Source organism: Heptranchias perlo, chromosome 22, assembly GCF_035084215.1.
Source record: "Heptranchias perlo isolate sHepPer1 chromosome 22, sHepPer1.hap1, whole genome shotgun sequence".
Taxonomy (NCBI): Eukaryota; Metazoa; Chordata; class Chondrichthyes; order Hexanchiformes; family Hexanchidae; genus Heptranchias; species Heptranchias perlo.
Window position 1 is genome coordinate 6,108,724 of NC_090346.1, and position 27,478 is coordinate 6,136,201.

General features: G+C 43.6%; 2 protein-coding genes across 3 annotated transcripts; one reads left to right on the forward strand and one right to left on the reverse strand.

The window, feature by feature from the left end:
* Positions 1–294: 294 nt before the first annotated feature.
* On the forward strand, positions 295–6,022 carry bud31 (BUD31 homolog). Its single transcript, XM_068002862.1, has 4 exons — positions 295–471; positions 2,234–2,356; positions 3,349–3,515; positions 5,420–6,022. Exons 1-4 carry the CDS (start codon positions 378–380, stop codon positions 5,468–5,470), a joined length of 435 nt encoding a protein of 144 aa, XP_067858963.1. The 5' UTR covers positions 295–377; the 3' UTR covers positions 5,471–6,022.
* Positions 6,023–10,487: 4,465 nt separating this feature from the next.
* ptcd1 (pentatricopeptide repeat domain 1) lies at positions 10,488–26,416 on the reverse strand. Of its 2 annotated transcripts, XM_068002864.1 has the most exons (10): positions 26,381–26,416; positions 26,149–26,204; positions 24,176–24,744; positions 22,573–22,713; positions 21,475–21,693; positions 19,707–19,808; positions 16,908–17,675; positions 14,662–14,778; positions 11,993–12,175; positions 10,488–10,829 (listed from the first exon to the last, which is right to left on the reverse strand). In XM_068002864.1, the coding sequence occupies exons 3-10, from the start codon at positions 24,689–24,691 to the stop codon at positions 10,647–10,649; spliced, it is 2,229 nt and encodes a 742-aa protein (XP_067858965.1). In that variant the 5' UTR covers positions 24,692–24,744; positions 26,149–26,204; positions 26,381–26,416; the 3' UTR covers positions 10,488–10,646. The 2 variants fall into 2 exon arrangements, with proteins under 2 accessions (XP_067858965.1, XP_067858964.1); XM_068002863.1 differs by lacking the exon at positions 26,381–26,416 and having other exon boundaries at positions 26,149–26,360.
* Positions 26,417–27,478: the final 1,062 nt, after the last annotated feature.

Sequence of the window (27,478 nt, forward strand, 5' to 3'; positions counted from 1 at the left end):
TGGGTTTTTATTTCTATAAAATGGTGCTTTGATTCTGATCCTGTATTTATAAGCCAACAACATTAACTTATTTAGTGGCACGTCCCTCATTTCAACCCGGCGGGATTTGGTCTACTTAAATGCGCAATATTTAAGAGAAAGATAAAGCCAGAAAGGTTGCATGATTTGTCTTCCGATGATTCACGTAGAGAGATAGGCGGACTCAACACTGACTGGAAAGGCGAGTTTGAGAGGGTGGCGATTTGTAAAAGGGAATCGGCCGCTGCGACCAGCAGGAGGGCAGTGACGTATTATTTGTGCGACGGCCCGTGGAGGACCCTGGAGACGGCGGCAGGGCCCGGATGCGCGGAGCTCGAGCGCTGGTCTGAGGGAATAAAATGCCGAAAGTGAAGCGGAGCCGCAAGCCGCCCCCCGATGGGTGGGAGCTGATCGAACCCACGCTCGATGAGCTCGATCAGAAAATGAGGGAGGGTGAGTGGTGGGAGCGGGAGCGGGAGCGGGAGCGGGAGCCCCGGGACAGGGGCTGTCATGGTGTCTGTAACTCCATTGGATCATGGACCAGCAGGATGGTAGATGGGCCTTGACCTCCCCCCGCTAGCAATCCGAGGGTGAGGGTTGAGGGTGAGGGTGAGGGTGATGGGTGAGGGTTGAGGGTGAGGGTTGAGGGTGAGGGTGATGGGTGAGGGTGTGGGTTGAGGGTGTGGGTTGAGGGTGAGGGGTGTGGGTGAGGGTTTGGGGTGTGGGTGAGGGTTTGGGTGATGGGTGAGGGTGTGGGTTGAGGGTGATGGGTGAGGGTGAGGGGTGTGGGTGTGGGGTGTGGGTGTGGGGTGTGGGTGATGGGTGAGGGTGAGGGTTGAGGGTTTGGGTTGAGGGTGAGGGGTGTGGGTGATGGGTGAGGGGGGGGACTCAGTGTGGGTTAGGAGACGGGCAGCAGAGCTCAGGTTTACAGAGGGTGGAAGATGGGAAGCCGACCAGGGACTAGTCTAATTTGGAGGTAACAAAAGTATGGATGAGGGTTTTAGCAGCAGATAGGGCGGAGGTGGGTGATGTTACGGAGGTGGAAGTAGGTGTTGGTTGTGATGTAGAGGATCCTCAGCTCGGCATCAAATAGGACCCCGATAATCGCGAACAGTCTGGTTCAGTGGGCAGAGCGGGGGGTGGAACCGGTGACGAGGGAGCGGAGTTTGGGGCGGGGGGGGCGAAGACAATGACTTCAATCTTCACTGAGTTTAATTGGAGGAGATTTCTGCTCATCCAGGACTGGGATGGACAAGCAGTCTGACAGCACGGGCAGAGGTGGTGCTGAGGTAGAGCTGGGTGAAATGGGTGATCATCGATTCCTGGCACTCTGCCTTGTAGCGAATGATAAATTAACATGATGTGGAGATGCCGGTGATGGACTGGGGTTGACAATTGTAAACAATTTTACAACACCAAGTTATAGTCCAGCAATTTTATTTTAAATTCACAAGCTTTCGGAGGCTTCCTCCTTCCTCAGGTGAACGATGTGAAAAATTAACAGTGGAAGGTTGCTGAAAGCAGATTGCCTACCTGCCCTGTTGAGAAAGTTTATATCTGGGAAGTAGAGGAACTAGGAAGAAAAATAATACCTTTTCATTAAAAGAGAAACAGGTACTAAAATGGCATGATATCCTAAGCCTGTACTACCTGCCTCATTCACATACAGTTAGTGTAACTTGTCATCAGTAGTGTGTTTGTCAGTCTAATCACTAGATAGTTACAGATAAGGATGGCAATTTGACCAATTTTAGCTCATCCATGCACCACTGGAAAGTACAAGAGCAATATTCCGAACACATAGAGTGAAGAATAGCTATGTTGCAGTGAATGGGGAACTAGTGATCATAATGGAAGGATATCTGAGGGGGAAACTACTGAGTTTGCCCCTCAAGTTCCTGTCAACAAGTATGTGAGTTTACATGTGGGCCATTCATAAAGTCCGGCAATGCTGCTAGAAGACAGTACAATAATTGTTTTTTTCCCCATTTATATTAGGAATCAGTTTGACATTTTCTAGGTGAATGCTGTCTGCCTGTTGGCTAGTATGATCCCAATGTAAAGTGAGGACTGCCTCAGTGTACTCCAAGAAAATATTCCCTGAATCACTGTTGTTTTCTATGATGAAGGTATTTAATTGGAACAAGGGCTGCGCTAAACATCCAGTCTTGTAACTTGAGATTCTACTAAATTAACTTTCCATTTTTTCTTGCAGCTGAGACAGAACCTCATGAGGGGAAGAGGAAGGTAGAATCACTGTGGCCCATCTTCAGACTCCACCACCAGCGAACACGTTACATATTTGACTTATTCTATAAGAGAAAAGCAATTAGCAGAGGTATAAGTGTTAAATATTACAAGTCTGTTTCTTTGGCATTTGATTGTATTACCATTATTCCTAACTAGTGTATAAGGTTTGGTGTTCTTAAATGGAAAATTGCTGTTAAATCTAAGAACTACAGGGGGTAGTTCCTATTAAACAAGCAAGCTATTTTTGTCTCAATGCAAAATTACCCAATTGGGTCTGTCATATTTTGCTCATAATCACTCAGTTATAAAAATTGATTGAAGGAAAATCAATGTCTACTGTATTCAAGTTAGTTTCTACACAGAATACTTTACAAGATAGGTTAGAATGAAAAAGCCCTTTTGGCCTATTCCAGAATACCAACCCTAACATCTTCTATTTACGGCATCTTGTTGTTTAAGAGTCCAGTATCCATGCCTCACCCATCCAGGCTGGTAACCCATTCCAGCCCAGTTATGTACTTCTTGGCACCTGTTCCTAAACTTGCCCTTCACCACATCTTAATAATTTAAAAATTTTTTTCCATTTGTTCTCTGGATGTGGGCAGGGCTGCATTTATTGTCCATCGCTAGTTGCCCTGAGGAGGTGGTAATTGGCCTTCACCTTGAACTTCTGCAGTCCCTGTGGTGATTGTGCACCCACAATGGTGTTCTGTGGCGAGTGGCTCACCTGACACCCCAAAGCCGTTCCACCATCTACGAGGTACAAGTCAGGAGTGTGATGGAATACTTTCCACTTGCCTGGATGGGTGCAGCTGCAACAATACTCAAGAAGCTCGACACCATCCAGGAAAAAGCAATCCGCTTGATCGGCACTTCACCCACTAGCCTAAACATCACTGGTGCACCTTGGCTGCAGTGTGTACTATCTACAGGCTATTTGCAGGGCATGGTTGTATTTATCTCATTTTTTGAATGAGCTTATAAATGTGAGGTGATCGGTCCCTCAGTGGTTCACCATAAATAGGAGGGCTCTTATAAAGTGTGTGTCAAGTTTAGTAACATCACAATCTTGTTTTATAGAGCTGTATGATTATTGCATAAGGGAAGGATATGCTGACAAGAATCTCATTGCTAAGTGGAAGAAGCAGGGCTACGAGAATTTGTGCTGTCTCCGCTGCATCCAGACCCGAGACACCAACTTTGGAACAAACTGCATCTGCAGGGTCCCTAAGAGCAAGCTTGAAGTGGTGAGTCTCCTCTCTTCTGTAAAATTGTTCAGATTCCCCAAGTTAAGTCAGTTAACATGAGAGACATTTTAGTCTGACAGCTATTTGCTGAAATAATACTAAATCCTTTATACTTCCACTTGTTTGTGACCAGTTAGTATTTGATCCAAAAGTTTTTCATTTGCCTACAAAACAATAATTACACTTCAAAAATAATTTATTAGCTGTGAAGTGGCTTGGGATGTCCTGAGGTTGTAAAAATGTGATATAAATGCAAGTTCTTAACTTTATTTGCAAAAATCTACATACTCCAAAAAAAAACTTCCTCAATATTTCTTTCTTTAATAAAGATATTCTACAGAGATATACTTGCAGGGCAAGTCACTTCCCCATAATACATACTGTACTTCTAAATCTCCTGGTTATTTGTCATCAACACTTCACCACTACACCTTTGACAACCTGACATTCAAGATCAGGTGGAATTATGCAACTCCCAGGAATCATTTACCAATTGGGATTAGCAGATTCCTCAAAGCAAGTCCCCTTACTGTCCTTCCTAGACCCTAGACGAAAGGGATCAAAATATATTGTTCCCCAGGATGACCCCATCAGTGTATCTCAGATCCCATTTACTGCTGTATAAGTACAGACGTACTTTCAGGCCCACCACACCAGTATTTTACTGCATGAAGACGCTGTCGCTTTTTAAACTAGGTGTAGTGTTCATTGGGGGGCGGTTAGATAACTCAAGATTTATGTTTCCTTTCTCTTAAAACTGGAACAGAAATGCCAGTGATATTTGAAAGTAGCACTTCAACTAGATTAGACTTTGCTCAAAAGATAAATATCCATGATTTAGTATATGATCACTTGCATTTATATAGCATATTTAATGTAGAAAAACAAGGCTGTTTGCACAAGCATGATCAGTCAAAGAATGATGTCAAGCCAAATAAGATATTAGGAGGAATGACAAAAACCTTGGTCAAATAGGTGGGTTTTAAAGGGGTGAGAGATTTAGGGAGGAAATTCCAGAGCATAGGGCCTAGATGGCTGAAGGCATGGCTGCCAATAGTGGGGCAATGGGAGTAGGGGAAGCACAAAAGGCCAGAGGAAGGCAGAGTTCTTGGAGTGTTGTAAGGCTGGAGGTGGTTAGAGATAGGGAAGGGCAAGGACATGAAGAAATTTAAACATGAGGATTTTAAATTTGAAGTATTGGGATCGGGAGCCAATGTAGGTCAGCAAGGACAGGTGGATGAGCAGGACTTGGTGTTGGGACAGAATAACAGCAGCAGAGTTTTGGATGAGCTGAAGTTTCTGGTGGTTGGGAGGAGGACCAGGAGAGCATTATAATAGTCGAGACTGGAGGTGACAAAGGCATGGATGAGGGTTTCAGCAGCAGATGGGGTAAGGTGTGATGGAGGTGGGCAATGAAACGGAGGTGGAAGTAGGCAGTCTTAGTCATGGAGAGGATCCGGGGTGGGAGAGCTCAACTTGGGGTTAAATAGGATGCTGAAGTTGCAAACGGTCTGGTTCAACCGGAGATAATAACCGGGGAAGGGAATGGAATCAGTGTCGAGGGTATAAGAGTTTGTGGCGGTGCTGAAGACAACGGCTTTGGTCTTACCAATGTTTAACTGTAGGAAATTTTGGCTCATCCAGGATTGGATGTCGGATTAGCAGTCTAATAAAACAGAGACAGTAAAAGGGTCAACTGGGTGTCATTAGCATACATGTGGAAGCTGACCCCATGTCTTCAGATGATGTCACCAAGGGGCAGTATGTAGAGAGAGAAGAGGAGGAGCCAAGGACAGATCCTTGGGGACTCCAGAGCTGAATGTGTGAACAGTTCAAAATTCTTATGATCACCAATATTCAGCCTGAGATTGCTTTATAATGTTAGTTTATTTTTTCCCCCACAGGGCAGGATTATTGAGTGCACACACTGTGGATGCAGGGGCTGCTCCGGTTGACTTTTCTTTTCTCTTTTGAGTGAAGTTGGGGGGGGATTTAGTTTATGTATAATCAATTTTATTTTTAATCAAGGATGTATGGACTAAAATTAGGACAAGATGTACTGTATATGCTGTAGCTCTCTTCTAACCAGCATTGTTTTTTGGAATGGAGTACAATGGATTAAAACTTTTTTAAACCAAAGGTTGTGAACACTGTCTTCTTCATAAAGTAACAAGTAGCCAACGTCACAAATGGAGTGGCAACCAGGCCCACTCTGAAGCACCCTCTTGTAAAAGCAGGGCAATTGGTGCAGTGTGACTACACTTACCATGTGTAACATAAGCTTGGAGGCAGTCAAATCACTTGCCCTAGACAGCCATTAAGATATGATAACAATCACTTTGGATTGGTTAGTTCTGTTATACTAATTGCATCTATAATAAACTAATCAGAAAACTTGAAGACAACCCTGTTCTATAACTACTTTCTTGACCAAACTCTGCATATTTCAGTAATCTTATTGATCTGTACTATTGGTTACTGTGAAATAAAGTTTATTTGTTCATTTCCCTGCATTGTTTGTTTTATGAGCTTCCTACAAAAAGTGAATACATTTAAGAGTTGGAGTTTCCAAATCAATCCCAGGGCACAGATAGAAATGGATTTTTTTTTGTTTGAGATAGACTGCACTAATCAGCAATACCATATAAACCCTTTAGGCCCCTGTGTGGGGCTCCTAAAGTTGACCTCAGAAGGTCACTGCTTGTTCCTTAGCTGTGTATTTTAAAGACTTCTCCATGTCAATTTAATGCATTTTATTCAGAAGAATTCTCATTAAGCTTAGATCTGGTGCTCAATAAAAGGGAAGGAGAGACTAATGGTTTTGGTAATAAAACCATCTGCAAGTCTAGGACTATCCCTTTTTATCTGAGTACTGGATCTAATCTTATGGTGAGACAATTGCTTTCAAGTAACATACTCTGGGCACTGAGCAATCAATCCTCATGTGGGACAATACCCTCAGACTCCATGCACGTTTTCTTCTGGACTGAATTTCCTTAGTTAGTGAACACTGCGTCTTCTGCTTTGTGTATTGATTTCTTTGAGGGGAATGTGTTTAGGGATCTTTTAAAATCAACTTTTACTGTTTTCCCCACCACTAAAATCCTGGATTTTTTTTTAAGTGGTGGAGAGGTTAAAACATTTGAGGGGAAACCCTGATGTTTCCCACTGCTTTCTTACTAGAATAAAATCAGGTCCAGAGATGCATGCATATTGTATCCATCATGTCACATGGTCTGTATATGTCATGTTGAGGTAACTGATGTGATGTGCATGGATCTCTGGACCTGATTTTTTGGCAGGAGAATAAATGAATTCTATACCATTTTAAGGGGCACTGCTGTGAGGAGTATATTCTTTAGACTGACATTTGCTGCAGTATTTCACTTCTAGATGCCTATGGGGCAAGGGCAATGGTGAACTGATGCAGTTGCCGCACTGAGGTAATCAATCAAAGGCTGACTCAGATCACACAAGTATTGTGGGGATGTTGGCTGATGAAAGCAAGATCACTACTGTTCCCCTGTGCATAATCTCCCAACAACTGTTAATATTCTACCCAGTGGCAGGTAGTGATTGGACCCACAAATATACACCAGTTCTTCAAATTTAAATTAAACATAGTGTACTACCTAGGGGTTAAGTGACAGTCTGATAGAGAGCCCCTAAAATGGGTGTCTGATCACTGAAAATAATTGTATGTTGTCATTTAACAACTACATTTTTTAATTTTTAGTTTTATGTTTTTTCTTTGATTTTTCTCTAAACTAAAGAAAACCTGAAAATCCAAGGTGGTGAGTTGGCAATAAAAGAGGTAGGTTTTTAAGGAACGTGTTAAAGGAGGATAGAGAGGTTTAGGAAGGAGATGCCAGAGCTTAAGGCCTAGGCAGCTGAAGGCACAGCCGCCAATGGTGGAGCGACTAAAATTGTGGATGCGCAAGGGGCAAGAATTGGAGGAGCGCTGATAGCTTGGAGGGTGTTCGGGCTGGAGGAGGTTAGAGTTAGGGAGGGGCGTGGCCATGGAGAGATTTGAAAACAAAGATTGAAGCGTTCCTGGACCAGGAGCCAATGGGCTGATGGGAGAACGGGACTTGGTGCGAGTTAAGATACGGGCAGCAGAGTTTTTGACGAGCTCAAGTTTATGGGGGTTGAAGATAGGCGGCCAGCCGGGAGAGCATTGGAATAGTCGAGTCTGGTGGCTACAAAGGCATGGATGAGGGTTTCAGCAGCAGGTAAGCTGAGGCTGGGGCAGAGATGGGCGGTTACGGAGGTGGAAGTAGGCGGTCTTGGTGATGGAGTGGATATGTAGTCAGAAGCTCATCTGAGTGTCCTAGGCCCAACCATCTTCAGCTGCTTCATCAATGACCTTCCCTCCATCATAAGGTCAGAAGTGGGGATGTTGGCTGATGATTGCACAGTGTACAGTTCCTTTCGCAAGCCCTCAGATAATGAAGCGGTCTGAGCCCGCATGCAGCAAGACCTGGACAACATCCAGGCTTGGGCTGATGAGTGGCAAGTAATATTTGCACCTGATACGTGCCATGCAATGATCATCTCCAACAAGAGTCTAACCACCTCCCCTTGACATTCAATGGCATTACCATCACTGAGTCCCCCACCATCAACATCCTGGGGTTACCATTGACCAGCAACTTAACTGGACCAGCCACAGTCTGTGGCTGCAAGAGCAGGTCAGAGACTAGGTATTCTGCGGAGAGTGCCTCACCTCCTGACTCCACCATCCACAAGGCACAAGTCAGGAGTGTGATGGAATACTCTCCACGTGCCTGGATGACAGGACAAAGCAGCCCGTTTGATTGGCACCCCATCCACCACCTCAAACACTTACTCCCTCCACCACCAGCACACCCTGGCTGCAGTGTGTACCATCCACAGGATGCACTGCAGCAACTCGCCAAGGCTTCTTCAACACCACCTCCCAAACCTGCGACCTCTACCACCTAGAAGGACAAGGGCAGCAGGCACATGGGAACACCACCACCTGCATGTTCCCCTCCAATCACACACCAACCTGACTTGGAAATATATCGCCGTTCCTTCGTTGCTGGGTCAAAATCCTGGAACTCCCTTCCTAACAGCACTGTGGGAGAACTGTCACCACACGGACTGCAGCGGTTCAAGGAGGCGGCTCACCACCACCTTCTCAAGGGCAATTAGGGATGGGCAATAAATGCTGGTCTTGCCAGTGACACCCACATCGCATGAATGAATAAAAAAATATTGGATGCCAAGGTTGCAAACGGTCTGGTTCAGCCTCAGGCAGTGGCCAGGGAGAAGGATGGAGTTGGTGGCTGGAGAATGGAGTTTGCGGTAGGGACCAAAAGACAGTGGCTTCAGTCTTCCCAATATTTAGTCGGAGGAAATTTTTGCTCATCCAGTATTGGATGTCAGACAAGCAATGTGACAAATAAGAGACAGTAGAGGGGTCGAGGGAGGTGGTTGTGAGGTAGAGCTGGGCGTCATCAGCGTACACGTGGAATCTGATGTGTTTTCGATTGATATTGCCAGCGTATGGATGAGAACTAGGAGGAGACCAAGGATAGATCCTTGGGGGACTCCAGAGTCCCACCATAAACTTGCACAGAGACCAGAAAGTCACAGCAATTGTTTAGGTCTCTTGCAGCATTTGAACTCTAGAAAGATCAGTGCTCTCTAGATCTGGGATGTCCAAACTGCGGTCTTAGAGATATGGCAATCTAGCCAGCAAAGCTCAGAAAACACAGTCCTGTGTATGCTTATGTTTCTTACTGCTTTGTCCTGGTTGAATTTTATGGGGCTGAAAAGGGATTTAAACTATACGGGGGTGATTTTAACCCCCAGGAACGAATGGGTTGGGGGCGGGTGGAAGTTGAAAATAGTTGTTTCTTTGGGTCGCAACTGCAAAATTTTCGGACTTTGTATTCCTAGTGGGAAGCCTGTATTTTTACGTGCCCAACTTAAACCCGGAAATAAAGCCGGGTTGCAGTCGCAGGGGTTAAAATCACCCCCAATAAATGGCCCCGGAGGCTCCATGGTATACACCCATATGCCCCACAGACAAAAAAGCCAAGAGATCCCTGTCATAGATGACTTGTACAGTAACAATCTACATAGATAACTTCTGATGAGGTTTAAATCCAAAAATAAATAAATTGTTTATGTCCTCTAGTGTGGTTGTCAGGCTGGACTGCCTTGAACCTTTTCATGCCTTGAAGATAGTAGATGGACTCTGCTCTGCTTCTTGTCACAGTGGCATCCTTAGGATAGGAATTATAGTGAAACCTGTTGAATGGACACACTCAAAAAATGGACACCTGCAAAAAAAGACACTTACTGAGACCCCCAAATAACTTACATGGTAAAATATAAAAGAGGCACTCTGAAACTACGGACACTTGCAAATTACGAAGTACAGAAAGCCTTCAATGCACCAAGCCATTTACAACTTTAAAACATGGGACACAGCCTGTTGCAAAGCTGCTGTATCTGGAACGTTCACTGAATCGAGATCACTGGCACTTCCCCTTGCAGCTTGCTTCCTTTCTGCCCCCAAATTCTCGTGCGAGCACCGTAAGCCGGGCAGTGTAAGGCAGCAGCAGGTTTTGTGAAACGGCTGAGAAAACGCTCTATCTCTGGGATTGAATGCTTGCATGGCTCTGTCCCAGATAGAGATAGAATGGTTTCTCTGCTGCTATGGATGTTGGGCAAAGAACCCTCCATTCTACTGAATTTTTACAGTACATACAGTAGCCATTTTGAAAATAAGGACATCTGCTAAAAATGGACAGCTGATGCTAGTTCCTAAGGTGTCCGTAATTTACTGGTTTCACTCTTCTATTAAGAAGCTCTGGGTATCGTCATTGCTCCTTGTTAAGAGTTTAAAGAGCATTTTCTTTTCCATTGATTCAGGAGGTCCTTATTCCAATGACTTAATTTACTAGATTTGTACAGTCAATTACCTATTTGAGCACATTTACAGAATTGACTATGTATTTTTATTGTGATGTCTGGTGGACAGCTCCACCAACATCCAGGACTGCAGTACACAGAGTCTGCAGTGAATGAATGCAGTGGAAATGAAGGGCTGAAAGTTGATACTGCAAGGTTCTGTTACGTTAGCAATCTTCCACTTTATGCTGGTTTCCCCGGTTCCGATGTTTGCGTTTGGGTTAATTCTCTTGCTGGGACACGGCTCTTAATTCTGTACTTTTCCCATGGATGTGGCGTCTCTGCTGCAGGCATAAAGTTTAACCAGCGATAGTAATACCCACGAAAGCCATCAATCTTTTCCAGATACGTATTCTTTGACTTGTACTGGGAAAAAAGGGAAGACAAACCAGATTGTGAGCATATGAACTTCTTTATCAAAGCTTGTGTAAAATGCACAGTCGAGGATACTGTACTAATAACCTTCTACCCCATATGCTACTTGTAACAAGTGAAAGCCAACAGAAAGTTGGACGTAATGGGTAATCTAGCAGTCACATGGGTTTGGCTCATTGTCTCTCGCACTTTTAATTATAACTTTAATGTAGCTAAAATGATTGGGATAAATAATTTTCAACTATAGCAGTGGGTTACAGAAAAGTAAAAGACTTGTAGTAGGCAACCCACATCCTCTTATGACTGACAAAACCTTCCAGGCCCTAAAGGATATGTTACAGTCTTGAATAAATTTCCAAATATTCATTTCCTATTACTTTTTTTATTTAACTGCTCAGAGAATTCCCATAGGAATGTTTTCTATCACTGTTGCTGAGTTTTTCCCTAAAACCCTTGTGATTGGATGAGCTGTTAAACGAGGTCCTGTCTGCCTGTTCCAGTGGGACATTAAATATCCTACTGTTCTAGAGCAGGGAGTTCCCTCTATTCTGGCCAACATTTCTCTCTGAATCAACATGACCAAGCTCCAGATCAACTTACGTTTGTCTCACTGTTCTTTGTGGGATGATGCTATATTTCCTATGCACACTAAGGCACTTCATAAGCGTGTGATGTGCTTTGAAAAGACATTTCTGTGTGATAGGTGCTACATAAATGAGAGTTTTTAAGTCTGTCACTTTTACCTTCCAGTTCTGTCTCCAACCTACCCTTGCCTGATGCACTACACAAATTAAAACATACAGCATCGATGCTACTGAAGGCAGCAAAAACCCATGGGAAATATGATTTCAGCATATGCCTATGACACCACTCTGTCCCCTTTTGATGATATAAACTCTTTGTGTTGGCTATGGCACAGGTAAACTAGTGATCTCACAAAGAGCCAGTTTCTAGAGTTAGCCATGTTGCCAGAGGGAATGAGAGAATGTCTGAGCTATTAACCCTGGCTGCCGTCACATCCCCTCAGTGATCGGCTGTAGAGCACTTTGGCCTGGGAGATGGTTGCCTCCCCTTTTCTCTTTGCTTAAGAATAGTAGGTGCTACAAGAAAACCTCTCTTTTAACAAGAAAAACAGATTAATGCTCAGCACATACCTTGTCAAATTTTGGCGGGTACTTGACTACAAATTCCAACTGCCTGAGGACAACCTCGTTGGGCGGTACTTGATTTCTTGCCATGTCTTGTAGGATCTCTGTGAGGTAGACATAGTCCAGCTGCTTTGCTGCATTGTTGATCAGGGTGCTGTACACATTGACATTGGGGGTTACTCCAGACAGCTGAAATAATGAGAGTGTTTCAATGATCACTGCAATATAGATACTTTTGAAAAACCTGGGTGAAACATTAAAGGGGAAACGAATGTTCCAGAAGATGAGGTTAATCAAGCAGTAGTGATTCGGTGACGCCAAGGCAAGGATTTTTTTTTCCTTAAGACCCCTTGTGTTCTTTTGCTTCCGTGCAGGCAGGGCAGCAACTGACAGAAACTTCTCCATGGTCTCACGTCACCACTGGAACATAGGAACAGGAGTAGACCATTCAGCCCCTCAAGCCTGTTCCGCCATTCAATTAGACCATGGCTGATCTGTATCTTAACTCCATCTACCTGCCTTGTTTCTGTAACCCTTAAACCCTTGCCTAACAAAACTCTATCAATCTCAGTTTTGAAATTTTCAATTGACCCCCAGCCTCAACAGCTTTTTGGGGGAAGAGTTTTCCAGATTTCTACTCCCCTTTGTGTGAAGAAGTGCTTCCTGACATCACCCCTGAATGGCCTAGCTCTAATTTAAAGGTTGTGCCCCCTTGTTCTGTACTCTCCCGCCAGAGGAAATAGTTTCTCTCTATCTACCCAATCAAATCCTTTAATCAGCTTAAACACCTCAATTAGATCACCCCTTAATCTTCTATATTCAAGGGAATACAAGCCTAGTCTATGCAACCTGTCCTCATAATTTAACCCTTTTTGTCCCGGTGTCATTCTGGTGAATCGGCACTGCACACCCTCCAAGGCCAATATATCCTTCCTGAGGTGCGGTGCCCAGAACTGAATGCAGTACTCCCGATGGGGTTTAACCTGGGCTCTGTATAGCTGTAACATTGCTTCTAACCCTTTGTACTCCAGCCCTTTTGAGATAAAGGCCAACATTCCATTAGCCTTTTAAATTCTTTTTTGTACCTGTCCACTAGTTTTGTGATTTCTGTATTTGGACCCCTAAATCTCTCTGCTCACCCACAGTTCCTGGCTTCTTGCCATTTAGAAAATACTCTGATCTATCTTTCTTAGGTCCAAAGTGGATGACCTCACTTATCAGTTCAGCTGCATGGAGGCCCAAGGCCAGTGTGCCCCGTTCCCTGACTCATGTCAATCAGTAGTAGGGCACAATCCTACCATCCTCTCTGCTAAAGAATGTTATAGGGAGGGGTTGACAGGAGCAAAATTAGTGGGAAATTAGCTATATATTTTTTAAAAAATCTCTAACGGGTCAGTTAATTCACACTGAAATTTCTTGGCAATTCTTTAGAGTAAGTGGGTTCCATATTGTGTTACAATATGCTGACCGTGAATTTGGGAGCTGCTGACAAGGGAAGTCTCTCAAAACTTCATGGAAACTAAACTCTCACTGCAGCTTAGGCAAGCTCCTCTTTTGCTGCATTCTCAGTTATAAAACTAATATTTGACCCAGTTGGTGTCCTTTAATCCAGCTGTGCCTTTGTCCAGTTGTGAAACTTTTAGTTCATTGTTCATCCCAACACCTTAACTTTCTGCTAGTCACAAGCATAGCAACAGGATTATGTCATTCAGTCCCTAAGGCCTGATCTGCCATTTTATTTGTTGGGCAGTTCTTTTTAATCCCACTTTTTTTCTCCATATCCCTTAATACCTTAACTGTCCAAAGAAACATCTATCTTCGCTTTTGAACATCTCAATTGACTTTGCATTTATGGCCTTCTGGGATGGTGTATCCACAGGGTTATGATATTATAATATATTTTTGTGTTCTTGTTTTAAAAGAGCTTATGCTGCTGAATTATTTAGAACTATAGCCAAAGATGTATGAAATATAGCAATTTCAACAAAAATCACTTAATAAAGTAGGAACCATTGATTTTTTTGCCCTCTGTGGGATTAAAAAGGATATAGAAATTTGATTAAACCGAGTCCAATAATCTGATATTAATATACATTAATTGTTAACTCTGGTTTCTATCAATTCCACTTTTTATTATCTGGTTACCTGTCTGAGTTTGGATGACCAACTAGTTTAATTGCACCAACCTTCTCCAGTTTCAAAGAAATTAAACCTTTTTTCCTTTAATAATGTCCCCCTCTGCCCCTCCCCGATCACATATTGTTAACCAAATGAAATGTAACAGGGCTCTGCCATTCCTGTCTTAAACCAGCCACTTGGAGGTGCTCAGGAACAGTAGGGGGACTTGGCCTCTGATTTTCATTCTATTCCGGCAGGGGAAGTTCCCCCTCTTGCCTCCCTCCTCTCGTCACCCCCACTGAGATAAAGAATTCATCAAGACACAAACCTGACTCACCCAACCCAGGCCACTGGAAACTCTATTTTCTGTTATATATATTTTTTGACTATGTCGTCCTGTACAAACTATCTGCCCACTATTACAGAATCTAATCTGCACAAGACCTGGAAGCCACCAAGAATCTTTCCATTTACTGGAGGTGCTCTCGGGATATTTTCTCCTCTGTTTCATGCAAAAATGCCCCAGCTATTGTCAAGAATGAAGCGCCAGAGATTACCTTCATATCACGGAGAAGCTTCAGTCCATCACTGTTCTTTATGCAGGCTATTGCCAGGTTACAGAAGGTGTGCATGGTTGGCGATAAGCCTCGCTCAACTAGCACTGGCAGTAGCGCCTATAGAGAATAAACATGCATCATCATTGGGCTGGAAAAAGAGGACGACTTATAGCTCTGCTATAAACTCAACGGAGAAAGGGCTAGTGATCAAACGTGTAACTGGGTAAAATAAAGCTGTACTCTAGGTTCAGGGTTCAAATCCAGCCCACCCTGATGGGATGAGTCTGCTTCCTGCAAGACACTCACGTGAAATGAATTTGAGTACAGTAGTTTCAATCCAGTTTCTGGTGGCTATCAGTCCACACCACAAAACTGCCCCTAATTCAGCACTAATTGGCAATCTGAATTAGTAAACAATTTTACAACACCAAGTTATAGTCCAGCAATTTTATTTTAAATTCACAAGCTTTCGGAGGCTTCCTCCTTCCTCAGGTGAACGATGTGCGTTCACCTGACGAAGGAGGAAGCCTCCGCAAGCTTGTGAATTTAAAATAAAATTGCTGGACTATAACTTGGTGTTGTAAAATTGTTTACAATTGTCAACCCCAGTCCATCACCGGCATCTCCACATCAATCTGAATTAGGACACAGGATGGCTGTGGGTAGAAATGAAGAATGTCAGGAGGGAGTGCTTTTCTGAGATTGGGGCAGACATTGGCTGGAGAGTAGAGAGAGCTCGACGTTACACATAACCAATCTGTAATTGACTGGGTTTGCTTGATGGTGAAACTGGATGCCTAAAATTGGAAGCATTCCACTCCCCAGAACTAACATCCTCATCCTGATCTACACAAAAATTAATACTTCATACAGAGTTGTGTATTAATGAAGTGGACCAGTGGCGAAGGTTCTGGGTGGAATCATTGTGTGAACATCTGTACACTGTGAAGTGTTTTTGCAAAGGGCACGAATTGGAGGATCCCACTGTAACGTCTGTTAGGGTGTTTATCTAGATCCCAGTGGATCAGTTACTGTGTGCTGGTGTCAGGATTTCAAATATAGCTCCTATGAATCAGAATACTACAACACCATCAATCTTTAAAACAGCTTGGGGGAAAGAGACCTAACCACGAGAAAGAAAACATTAATATCAGAGTTGTGGGTATCAGTGCAGCTTTTACAACCTTCAGTTTCCCACAGAGCTTTCATATTTATATCCCTTGTAGTCAATAAAATATTGATTAGTAAATAAATAGCCCACACAATAACATGACATGAATAATTTCTAAGAAAATTACTCCAGAGAACCTGAAGAACAGCCAAAACTTTAAAAGCTGCACATAATAAAAAACATTAAGCAACATTTCCAAAACTCAGTTGCTCTTGATTAAAGGTTTAACGTCCGAGTTGGCTTGGAATATTATAGTTTGGAGGGGATGGATGTGGGTTTGCTTCACACATTTACCTCCTGATTTTAGCCATTCCATAGTCCAGAGGCTTGACACTTTCCTCACATGGAGGGAAGGAACAGCACAGGGAGAGTCAAACCAGTTACAAACAGACCTAATCTTGAGTTAGACCCAATTCGCTAACAAAATCACATACTAATTACTCACAAAATGATAATTTCAGCATTCAGCAGGGATGGCAAAGGATTGATTTTCTATTTTGAACAGTTGTGGATTTTTACTTTAATGTAGCCTTTAGTGTCTTTATTAATTGCTACCCTGCTATTTGCCTTTAATAGCTTTGCAGCAATTCCAGATGAAGTACCGTTTGGGCTCAGATTGCAGGCAACTGGTAAAGTGTACATCATTGGGGCTTCGACACATCTATCGCTTCAAAACAGTGTAATTCCATCAAAATCAGTCTCATTTATACCCTGCCACAGACATGTAAAGGACCGTCAGGGCTAATCTTTTTTCTCACAGACCTGTGCAGATTCCATTAAGGTTTCAGTCTCCAGGGGAGGGAGTAAATGGTGGTACATGTCACTTGATGCCACTCAAACATGATTTTCTGACTCACACGTTCAAGGGAAAAACTAGGAGATACTGGATTTGCAGAGTTTCCCAGCCATGTTTTGTTGCCGCTGGTTACACTACAAGCAACTCTGACAGTGCATGTTGTAAGTTTTTTGAACCTAATGCCTGCCATTTTTGTGCGAAGACTGTAAAACAGACACATTCTCATTATTGTGCCAATCTGTTATTAGCCTAAAGCTGGTTAGCCACACAACCACTTACCTTTGCACCCTCCAGGTCACCCAACTTGCTCTTTTTTCTAATGAAGGTGTTAAAAAATGAAATGTCTGGTTTCACACCATGCTCATCCATGAGGGCCAGCAAGGAGGACTCAGACTGGCTCTTTGCTTCCACTACGTCAGCCAACAGTGTGAAAGTTTTAATATCTGGCAGCACACTATCTTCCTTCATTTTACTTAGAAAGCCACTCAAATATCCCATCAGTGCCAGTCTATCAGGCGGTGTAGCTACTGATCCCAAAGAAATGATGTTCTTCTTGTTGACCTGGATATGGAGTAGATTAGGTAGGAGGGCACTTTGAGGAAGCTTGCTGGAGTCTGAATCAACCGGAAGTATTTGATTTCTGAGAACTAGTTCCAAAGATTGCTCTTCGTCATTATTGGATGGCAGGTTTGGTGCTTCAATCAGTTTTGATAAAGTTTCATTACTGTGCTCAGCCTCTGGTTCAGAGACGCTGCAGCTAGTTGGTGCATTCCGCTCAGGTTGGTCAGAAGCTAGTCCCAACATCTGTTCTTCCAATAAGCCAACAACCAAAGTTGTTGTGTTTTTGCTGCTCTTTGTCCCTTTTTGGCCTTTGAGCTTCTGAACTCTTCTGCGCTGTTTCAAGTGCAACATGCCATCCTCATCATCTAACAGCAACCGAGAGGCCACTGTGGGGTTCCCAATCCCACAGTCTCTTGCGGCCCGGAGCAGCAGGTTGTAGCTCTTGGCATCAGGCTGCACTCCAAGTCTTAACATCTGTCGCCAAATCTGTAAAAGAGAAAGAAAACTCATTTTAACATTAAAATGGACTCTCTGGTAAACAGCCTGTGACATTCACAATGGCATCATCAGCCAAATTGGAGACAGAGAGCAGCCATTAGACTGGAGCTGCAGTAAAAACTTTGGTTTTAAACTGGTTTGCTCAGTCCCACGATTGGCTTACTGAAGAAAGTTTCATCCTCTCAAGTGTTTGGTCCAGTTTTCACCTATCCAAGCTTGGCTCAGTGATAGAACGCTCATCTCGAGTCCGAAGATTGTAGATTCAAGCCCCACTACAATTGGAGTACATATTCCAGGCTGACACTTTAGTAGGGTACCGCAGGAGTGCTGAGTCGTCATAGGTGCTGTGTTTCAGAGGAAACATCAAACCAAGCTCCATCTCCCTTCTCAGGTTAGATTCAGACAATGCCGTGGCACTATTCGAAGAAGAGTAAGGGTTCTCCCAGTGTCCAGGCCAGCAGACCACCCCCAGCCAATTCCACCAGGACAGATTATCTGGTCTGCGGAGCCTTGGTGGGTGCAAATTGGCTGCCTTATTTCCTTATATAACAGTGACTGCATTTCAAAAGTATTTAATTGATTATGAAGCTCTTTGGAAGTCCTGAAGACGTGAAAGGTGCTATATAATTGCAAGTTCTTTCTATTATTCATACTTCTTGCAGGGTTTTATCTGGGTTCGGCATCCTCCTCTGGCCTCTTGACAATCCTTGTCTCTTTCAGTGAGCAGACAATACAGGAAGCCCCTTCATGCTTTGGTTCCTCTCTCTCTTTTCTCTTGGGGAGTCTGTGACCCACTGACCTTGCCTGGTTTCTTGGATGCACTACTGTTGGCTCTTACTGTGGTACCTTAGCTGTGCACAGTTTACTGCTGAGTTTATCTGCTGCATTACCCCTTTGAAGAATTGCTCGTCGTCTGTTCCTTTATTAACTGATTATTTTATAATATATAAATAAAATCAGTAAACACCAAACTACAAAAGAACATACCACAGTATCCACCTGATGCTGTGCTTCAGCTAGAGCTGTGACATTTAGCACGACCACTGTTCCTTCATAAAAGTTATACTTTAATTTTTTGAAAACTATCGAGATAATATAAGGAATTGACCTTTAAAGAGCACATCAATAGAAAAAGATTAGCACAAGCTATAATTGCCCACTGGTACATGCTGACTCACTAGCGTGCTGCACCGCTGAGCAGTAGGATTTGGCATCAGTATGTCATTATCCCACATGGGAGGGACAAAAAACAATTCAGCCTAAGCACTACTCCACAAGGAGGGAAAATCATATAGTGACCAGTTAGTAGAGGACCAGTCAACTGCTTAACTACTCAGGTGGAGAACTGAGAAAGGGAGACCCTTGAAGTAATTTAGTCAAACATTTTTCCTCATCAATACATTCAACCCTCCTACTTACAAGATGGCACAGCAGGTTGGTGCTGTAACACGGAGTGGTGGGGCGTGTCCTCGAGTCCATGATTCCCCTCTGTGAGTTCCTAATCTTGTAAGTAGCAAGAGAGAGAAGCAAGGTGCCTCTCCAACGGGGAAAGGGGGAAATCAGAGAGGAGAAGTGACCCCAGGCTGCTTCTTGTGCCTCCAGTTTATCCTGTAAATGTAAAGACTGGGGGCTTGACGGGGTAAATGCTGAGAGGCTGTTTCCCCTGGCTGGCGAATCTAGAACAAGGGAGCATAGTCTCAGGATAAGGGGTCGGCCATTTAAGAGGAATTACTTCACTCAGAGGGTTGTGAATCTTTGTAATTCTCTACCCCAGAGGGCTGTGGATGCTCAGTCGTTGAGTATATTCAAGGCTGAGATCGATAGATTTTTGGACTCTAGGGGAAAATCAAGGGATTTGGGAGTCGGGCAGGAAAGTGGAGTTGAAGTCGATGATCAGCCATGATTTTACTGAATGGAAGAGCAGGCTCGAGGGGCTGTATGGCCTACTCCTTATGTTTCTTATGACCGGGAAGGTGGGTGGCGGGGGGGGAGCAGAGAAGAAATTGACGCTATACTTACCTGTAACGAATATCTAAAGCCATTCTCTGTGTCCTTGATGCAGCCAATCATTAAGGTGCTGAATGTTTCCACGTTCATCTTGTGACCACTGTGAACTATTTCCTGAAAAATAAACACAAAAGGCAGCAACATTGCATATTCTGTTTAAACACACGCACACCCCATCCCTGGAAGAACTGGCTCAGTCACAGCAACGGAGGAGGCAGTAGCAGTGTCTGCAGTGGAATCACTGCAGCTTTCAAAAACACTAACTTATAGAATCACAGAAATTAGACCAATGGAGATGGCCATTTGGCCCATCATGCCTGTGCTGGTGTTAGTTCTTCATCTGGAGCTATCTACTTCAATCCCATTTCCTTGCCTTTCCCCCAATCCTTTTCAAATACATATCATTTCAGTTAAAGGAATTAGATGTTATAGTCTCTACCTCAATAGCCACTTGTGCTAAAGAATTCCAGGTCTAATTAACCTTCTGTATGAAAATTTCTTCCAACTGCCCCTTCGTTCTTCCAGTGATATTTCCGAGGTGTGTTACCGACAATAATTCACTATTTACCCCCTCAAAACCATTCATAATTTTGAAAACCTCTATTTCAGTGAGAAAAGCCCCAATTTTTCAAGTCGTTCTTCATAATTTTTTTTTAAAAATTCGTTCATGGGATGTGGGCGTCGCTGGCGAGGCCTGCATTTATTGCCCATCCCTAATTGCCCTTGAGAAGGTGGTGGTGATCTCGATCCTGATACTTTAGTGAATCTTCACTGTACCCTTTGCATGGCTCTGATATCTAACTGCACACAATGCTCCAACTGTGGACTAGCCAATATCTTGTAAAAATTCAATATCGTTTCCTTTCTGTAGTATTCAAACAACAACAACTTGCATTTATATAGCAACTTTAACAAAGAAAAATGCCCCTAAGTGCTTCACAGAGGTGTAATCAAACAAAATAGTTGGGAGCCAAAGGAGATAGGAGGAGGATTAATTAAAAGCTTGATCAAAGAAGTGGGTTTTTAAGAAAGGTCTAAAAGGAGAGGGAGGTGGTGAGGTGGAGGGGTTTAGAGGGAGAATTCCAGAGCGTAGGGCCCAGGTGGCTGAAGGCACGTCCACTAATGGGGGCTGGGGGCGGGCAGAAGGCAAAGGGACGGGAGGATGCACAAGAGGCCATGGTTCAATGTTGTGTGGCAACTTATGAAACTCTCTAATAATCCATACATACAACATCTACTGCATCCCCCTTATCCGTACGCCCTGCGATCCTGTCAAAAATTGCAACTGGTCAAGGGCAACCTGCGCTTTACAAATCCACACTGACTGCCCCGAATTAGCACTCTTCAAACACAAACATAAAAATGGCATTTAAAGTGAATAGCAATGCGAGACTTGTCCTTGCAAGGATATGCAAAAAATATTTTTAGGACTCTGCAGTCACTACACTCCAAAATTAATTAATTGTCTGAATTTTTTGAGACATTTTGCTGTAATAAGGTGCTATATAGATGCAAGCATTATTTACTTCTTAATGACCTAGTTGGAGAAATCATAATTTTAATCTTATTCCTCGTCTCTTCAATTCAGAGACCCAGCCATGGGCTCCATCAGTGAGTGGTTCCATAGGAGGTCAGTGGGTAAGTGACCTTTCTTGTCCTGACCAGTGAGCAGACAGGTGCTGACATGGACCAGGACCTCAGTGTGGAGAGATCAAGAACATTTCGCTCAGTGCTGACGACATCACACACCCAAGTGTCAGTTCCCTGTGCAAGCATTTACCCGCAGCACTTCGAAGCAGGCCTTCAGATCGGAGCAGACAGTGTACGCCTTCAGCATGGCATGGTATGTGATCAGGTTAACCCGGATACTCTTGCTGCTTAATTCTTCCCGGAGCTTTGTGGCAAATTGCAGGCCAGACTCCTTCCATGGTGACTCCGCGCAAGCGTTGAACAGAGCGGTATATGTGGCTTCAGAGGGGGTCACAGCTCTCTTCTTCATCTGCCAAGGAAAAAATTATTAATTCTAATTAAAATTCTATAAACAACAACAAAGTGTATTTATGTAGCAACTTTAACATAGTAAAACGTCCCAAGGCGCTTCACAGGAGCGTAATCAGGCAAAAATTGACTCCGAGCCAAAGAAGGAGACATTAGGACAGGTGACCAAAAGCTTGGTCAAAGAGGTAGGTTTTAAGCAGCATCTTAAAAGGTGAGAGAGGCAGAGAGATTTAGGGAGAGAATTCCAGAGCTTAGGGCCTAGTTAGCTGAAGGCACAACACCAATGGTGAATGCAATGCCCAGTGTGGTACAGACCCATACAAACCTCCCAAGCCTTATTCGATGTGTTCTGGGTTATGTGCCGGGAACTGGGATTTGAGAGTGTCAGATGTCAGACTGGCTGTGCTACATTAACTGATTCCAGCTGGGGGTGGAAGTAAGATGTTACAACTGGCCTCAGAGGTTCTTTAAAACTCATTCCCACATTCTTGCACAGAGTAGCATAGGTGCGTAACATGGTATCTCAGGGCCACACTTAAAGTATAAATCCATCTTTCCATATGTTCGCATGGATCTCAAGTTGCTAAGGATCCAATAAGGAGGCAGCAATATTAAGAACAGCTCTTTCCAAAGCTCGAGACCCACAGAATTCAACAGAACAATCCGGCAAATAAGAAAGATATAAGTGCAAATAGGATTCAGTGACCTGGGCTTTGAGGGTTGTATTGCCAAGGCTCAAGGTCTGAATGTTTCAACATCCCTATACTAGAATTAAGTTCCCTTCCTGCAGCATCCTCCCCTTCCATTCCCCCCTTCCCCCACAAAAAAAAGGATATTGTGACTCTTTCAACAGAAATACAGCACAGTCTCCAGTACTCACATCGCTGTACAGTTTAAAGGCTTTTCTCAAGTAACCTGCTCGCCCACAGCCCCCGATCAGTACTGTGTAATTGTACTCCTCTGGGACCAGCTGCTCTTCCTTCAGCATTCGAGTCTCAAACATGTCCAGAGCCTCAGCTAACTAGAGAGAAGAGAAAGACATCAGTGTGAGGATTACCAATGGAGAGAATCAGTGTCAGAACAGTCACGCAGTGTACTGACCAAGAAAGGGATTTGATCATTCAATCCATCAGACTATCAAAAAAGGCAATGCAGTTACTGTGTAAAATACTGGGTTGGTCCCAATCCAGATTACCATGTACAGTTCTGGTCACACACCATTGGAAGGATAATATTGTGCTTGAAAGGGTGTAACATAGACCAACAAAGATGATACCAGGTCTTGGGAGCCTTAGTTATGAAGAAATATTACAGAAGTTATACTTGTTCTTGTTGGGAAAAAAATACATTGAGCTGATCAATTAGAAGTTTTCAGTTATGAAGAGGATTGATAGAGTTGATCAAGATCCATTATTCACATGATCAAAAAACTAACAAAGTAAAAAGAAAATTAAGATAAAACCATTCCACACTTATGGATCAAGTTATTGGGGAAGGCCATTGAAGTAAACAGTATAAATAGGATTACACCACAAACGATGGATGCGTTTCTGGATGAAGAAGGGATAAAGGGATGTGGTTAGGGTTGAGCTGCACGAAGGCATTTCTGTTCCTAAAAGTTACACTCAGGTCATAAAACCTACTTCAGTACAAAGTATGTGCGTGTCTTAAGTCTTACATATCTGGTTTTATTAAGGCACGTTTCGGAGAAATCACAATTTATATCCAAGGTGAGCCTGGATAGCTGTACAGTGAATAACAGTCACAAGTCAGTCTGGGGGATTCAGTGTTTGGAACGATTGGTCTGCACGGTGCTCTCGACTGTAAGGTACCACGTCCTAAAAGAGTGAAGGGCCCCACTATTCCATGACTGTGGAGTTTGCAATAACCAGTTCACCATCACGTCATACACCTCACCAGAAGCCATTCTACGGACAGTATTTCTGGTGTGTATTCAACTGGAATTAAAAAATTAACAAATGTTTGTCGTTTTTGTAAAAGTCCCGGAAAAATCTACTCAAGCTACTTTGTGATCTGACTTTGGTGATCACTCTGTGGAATTCTCTCCTCTGGCAACATACACATTCATTTGAAGAATGTTAAAAGCCTTTTTCTTGACTTCAACATGTAAATGGTAAAACTGGAGCTAGTCTCCTGTTTGATGTAGAGTGCACTTCTCACAGATCTCCTTCCCACCAGCGTTTTCAAATTATCTTTGTGTGACTGCTGGAATGATCCTGAGGGACTGTGCTGTGGGAAGGCAGAATTGAGTGTATAAGGCAAGGCTCAGACAATTCCAGGGAGAGAGGGGTGAAAGGGTATGTGCTGCGGTGTCTGTCCCATTCGTCAGTAAGCACACTCTGCCCTGTATATAAAAGTGCCTGGAGTTTGCTTGGAACAAATTGCTTACTGTTATCTGGTGCTGCATGTGGATCTTTACACTTTGTAAAACTGGGAAAAAAATATTTAACCGAACTTCAGACCTTATCTTCCTTGATGAGTTTTTTGCACTGCAGGAAGTACCAGTAGGTGGTGTTCCTTCTGCCTGGCTTCCATCTCACTTTGGGATTTTTAAGCTCCTCGTTGTTCCGATCCTCGGTGTCACTGTATCTGGAATCCTGCAGCTCCAAAGAGCTTTTACGGAAAACTCTCCTCGCAAAGTAAACTTTGCCCCGTGCCCCAAACCGTTCTGGGTCAGCTTCTTCCACGGCCGAGGCAGGTGACGTTTTCTGCCCCGGTACAGCTTGGCTCTGCCTGCCCTCTGCATCGCTGCTCTGGGAGCTGTTGATCGACCGGGACAAACTTGTCCACCTGCGGTGCAGAGACAGCAAATTCCTTGTGTGTGTTGCACTTGTAGGGAGCGCAGTTCCCACAGGACTGCTCCTCACAAAAGCACTCAAGTGTCTGACCGGGGACAGTTTTGGATACAGGGAAGAACAAAGTCTCAAGGAGATGTACACCTGGTAATGCTGAAGGTGGACAAATCCAGCCCAAGTCATGTTTTGCAAAATCTTCTGGCTTCAGTCTAGATTCTGCAGAATGGGTATCTCTGCTAGAAATTTCAAATGAAAAAAAATCAGTATCATAGATAAACTTTTTTAGCATGCAAGACTAATAAAATTGAATTCACTGTTCAGAGATTATATGCAATTATAGATGCTGGGGTGTGATCAAAATTAAAAGCTATAACACAATTCAAACTTTCTGATAACACAGGTCATAATAACAAAGTTCAAGCAGTACATGATGGGTCATGGGAGCCATGAGATTGAATTAAAGCCTGCAGCTCATTTCTGGGCAGTATTTTATATCATAAAGAGACAACCCCTGTCACCAACTGCCAGGAGACACTGTGGCTCCAAGTTTTAATCCATCTCAGTGTCACTGACATCCACATACATGGCAATCAGCGGGTACAGAGTGTGGATGAGGGGCAGAAGCAGGGAGATAGGCAATAGGATCTTAAACACCGGGTAAAAGGTGCATCCTGTTTACAGTTAGACTGTTAGTGATTAACACACGATTGGGATAATGGAGATGTGAGTGGGCTGCAGACTTTGGCCAGGCTTGCTTCAGTTTTGAAGGTTTTGCTTCAGTCTGCATCCCTGGGGTCTACCTGCCCTTCTTCCTCCACATTCCTGCACCACAGCAGCTTTCTCTTTGCCAGATTTTCCATGCTTCCCTCCCCCTCTGCTGTTCTGCTGTAACTATTTACACCTCCTCTGGACCCATCCTTTGCTTCTATGCTTGTCCCATTATCACCTCCTTTTGCCTTGCACCATCATCCCTTCTGTCATTTCATCACTCCTGCCCTCCACCCTATCAAAGGCCTTTCCCTTTTGTCCTTTCCCTGCCCCCTTTCCCCTGGCTCTGAACTTGCTTAAAAGCTGTTCATCACTAACATCTTCCAGTTCTGCTGAAAGGTCATTGACCTGAAACATTAACTCTTGTTCCACAGATGCTATCTGACCTGCTGAGTGTTACCAGCATTTTCTGTTTTTATTTCAGATCTGCAGTATTTTGCTTCACATTTACTCTTGCTGTGATCTCACAAATATTGTATCACTACCACTCGTACTAACCACTGTGATAAAAACATAGACGGCAAATGCTTGGAATGTAGGAACATATCAACAGGAGGAGGCCATTCAGCCCCTCGAGCCTGTTCCGCCATTCAGTTAGATCATGGCTGATCTGTAACGTAACTCCATCTACCCGCCTTGGTTCTGTAACCCTTTTGTACCCTTGCCTAACAAAAATTAATCTTCAGTTTTGAAATTTTCAATTGTTTAGGTCAAGGCATTAATTCAAACTCAGGAGTCCAGCTGACATCCTCAGATTGCTTGATTTCCACCCAGAATATTTCATTCTCACAGTTTTACATCAGAACCATTCAACCCATTTGCCAGCTTGTACTTTCTGTCCCTCTGTTACAGTGTGTTGATACAGCACATACCTGACGGTGCGGTCTGCATCCTTCTACTGCATACAACTTACAACATCAGCCAGTGTCTGCAGAGAAAGACATGGTCAGTGCTTAGATACAAGAGTACACCAGGCATTATTCCAACAGCACCACAGTGCCCATCAAAACTTAAACATGAATTAAAATATCCCAGGGGAGTTTCACTGCGATGCAAATTAAACAATCTCTATAAGATGCCCAAAGATTACTGCAACACACAAACCTCCTGGTCCCCATGTGCTTCCGGTTTAGCTCAGCTGTTCACACTGGATCCCCGCCCACCTGCAGCACGATTGGTGGGCGTTCAGAGGTGGGCGCCATGATTGGAGAGTTCTTTTGCCGAACTCGGGAAGCGATTGGTCAATCGTGTTGTCAATCACAAGGAGGCCTCCTCCCCCCCCCCCCAGGTTGGCCGTGGCTCGTGTAAGCGATTGCCGAGTAATCGATTCCTCTCCATCAAGTCAATCTGTAAGGACTTGCACAACACCAGCTCATAGTCCAACCCAAGGAATCTCAGACTTAAAAACTGTGAATGGTTTTTCCCCCCCCCCAACAGTAAAAATAAAAAAAGCAATAGCACACAGATTGGAGTGTGCAAAAAGACAAGATTGCACCCTGAATTCTAAGAGGAAGGCTCACTCTGGCACCATGCTCTGGAATTCCCTCCCAAAGCCCCTCTGCTCCCTTTCCTTCTTAAGACCCTCTTTTAAAACCCCCCTTTTTGACCAAACTTTTGGACACCCTTCCTAATATCTCCTACGGCCTGGCACCCATTTCGTGAAATGCCTTGGGATGTTCTTTTTGTTAAAGCGATTATATAAATGTCATTTGTTGTTAAATAATTTATCAATTGCAACATGTTTCCTCCTCAAAAAACTAGTTGGTGTTATTTATAATGATGCAGCTGCAGGATTACTTATATTTTCAGCTTTTTTTTTGACTGTACGCACACAACGTCTTTCTAACTCTTTAACTTGCCCACAAAGTCTCAGCGTTCTTTCATCCACCCTTCCTTCCTCGGTGAAGCCCTTAGGGATAGTTCTCTACCTTAAAGGCACAATATAAATACAAGTTGTTATTGTAGTTGCGACAAAAACAGAAAATGCTGGTAACATTCAGCAGGTCAGGCAACATCTGTGGGGAGCACAGACGAGTTAACATTTCAGGCATGGCCCCTTTGTCAGAACAGGAATATATTATAGATGAACAACACTTAAAAAGCAACAGAACAAGGGGAAAGGGGATAAAACAAAAACATACGAAGTCACAACATGAAAAGATACAGAATGTGAAGTGCTTAAGCAGAAAGCAGGAGACGGTT

Coding starts and splice junctions, on each gene's coding strand:
- ptcd1 (XM_068002864.1), bottom strand. CDS start 24,691: ATGACTTGGGCTGGATTTGTCCACCTTCAGCATTACCAGGTGTACATC. Junction 22,714..24,175: donor AACTCATCAAGGAAGATAAG/GTCTGAAGTTCG, acceptor TCTTCTCTCTAG/TTAGCTGAGGCTCTGGACAT. Junction 21,694..22,572: donor CCTTTAAACTGTACAGCGAT/GTGAGTACTGGA, acceptor TTTCCTTGGCAG/ATGAAGAAGAGAGCTGTGAC.
- bud31 (XM_068002862.1), top strand. CDS start 378: ATGCCGAAAGTGAAGCGGAGCCGCAAGCCGCCCCCCGATGGGTGGGAG. Junction 2,357..3,348: donor GAGAAAAGCAATTAGCAGAG/GTATAAGTGTTA, acceptor CTTGTTTTATAG/AGCTGTATGATTATTGCATA. Junction 3,516..5,419: donor CTAAGAGCAAGCTTGAAGTG/GTGAGTCTCCTC, acceptor TTTCCCCCACAG/GGCAGGATTATTGAGTGCAC.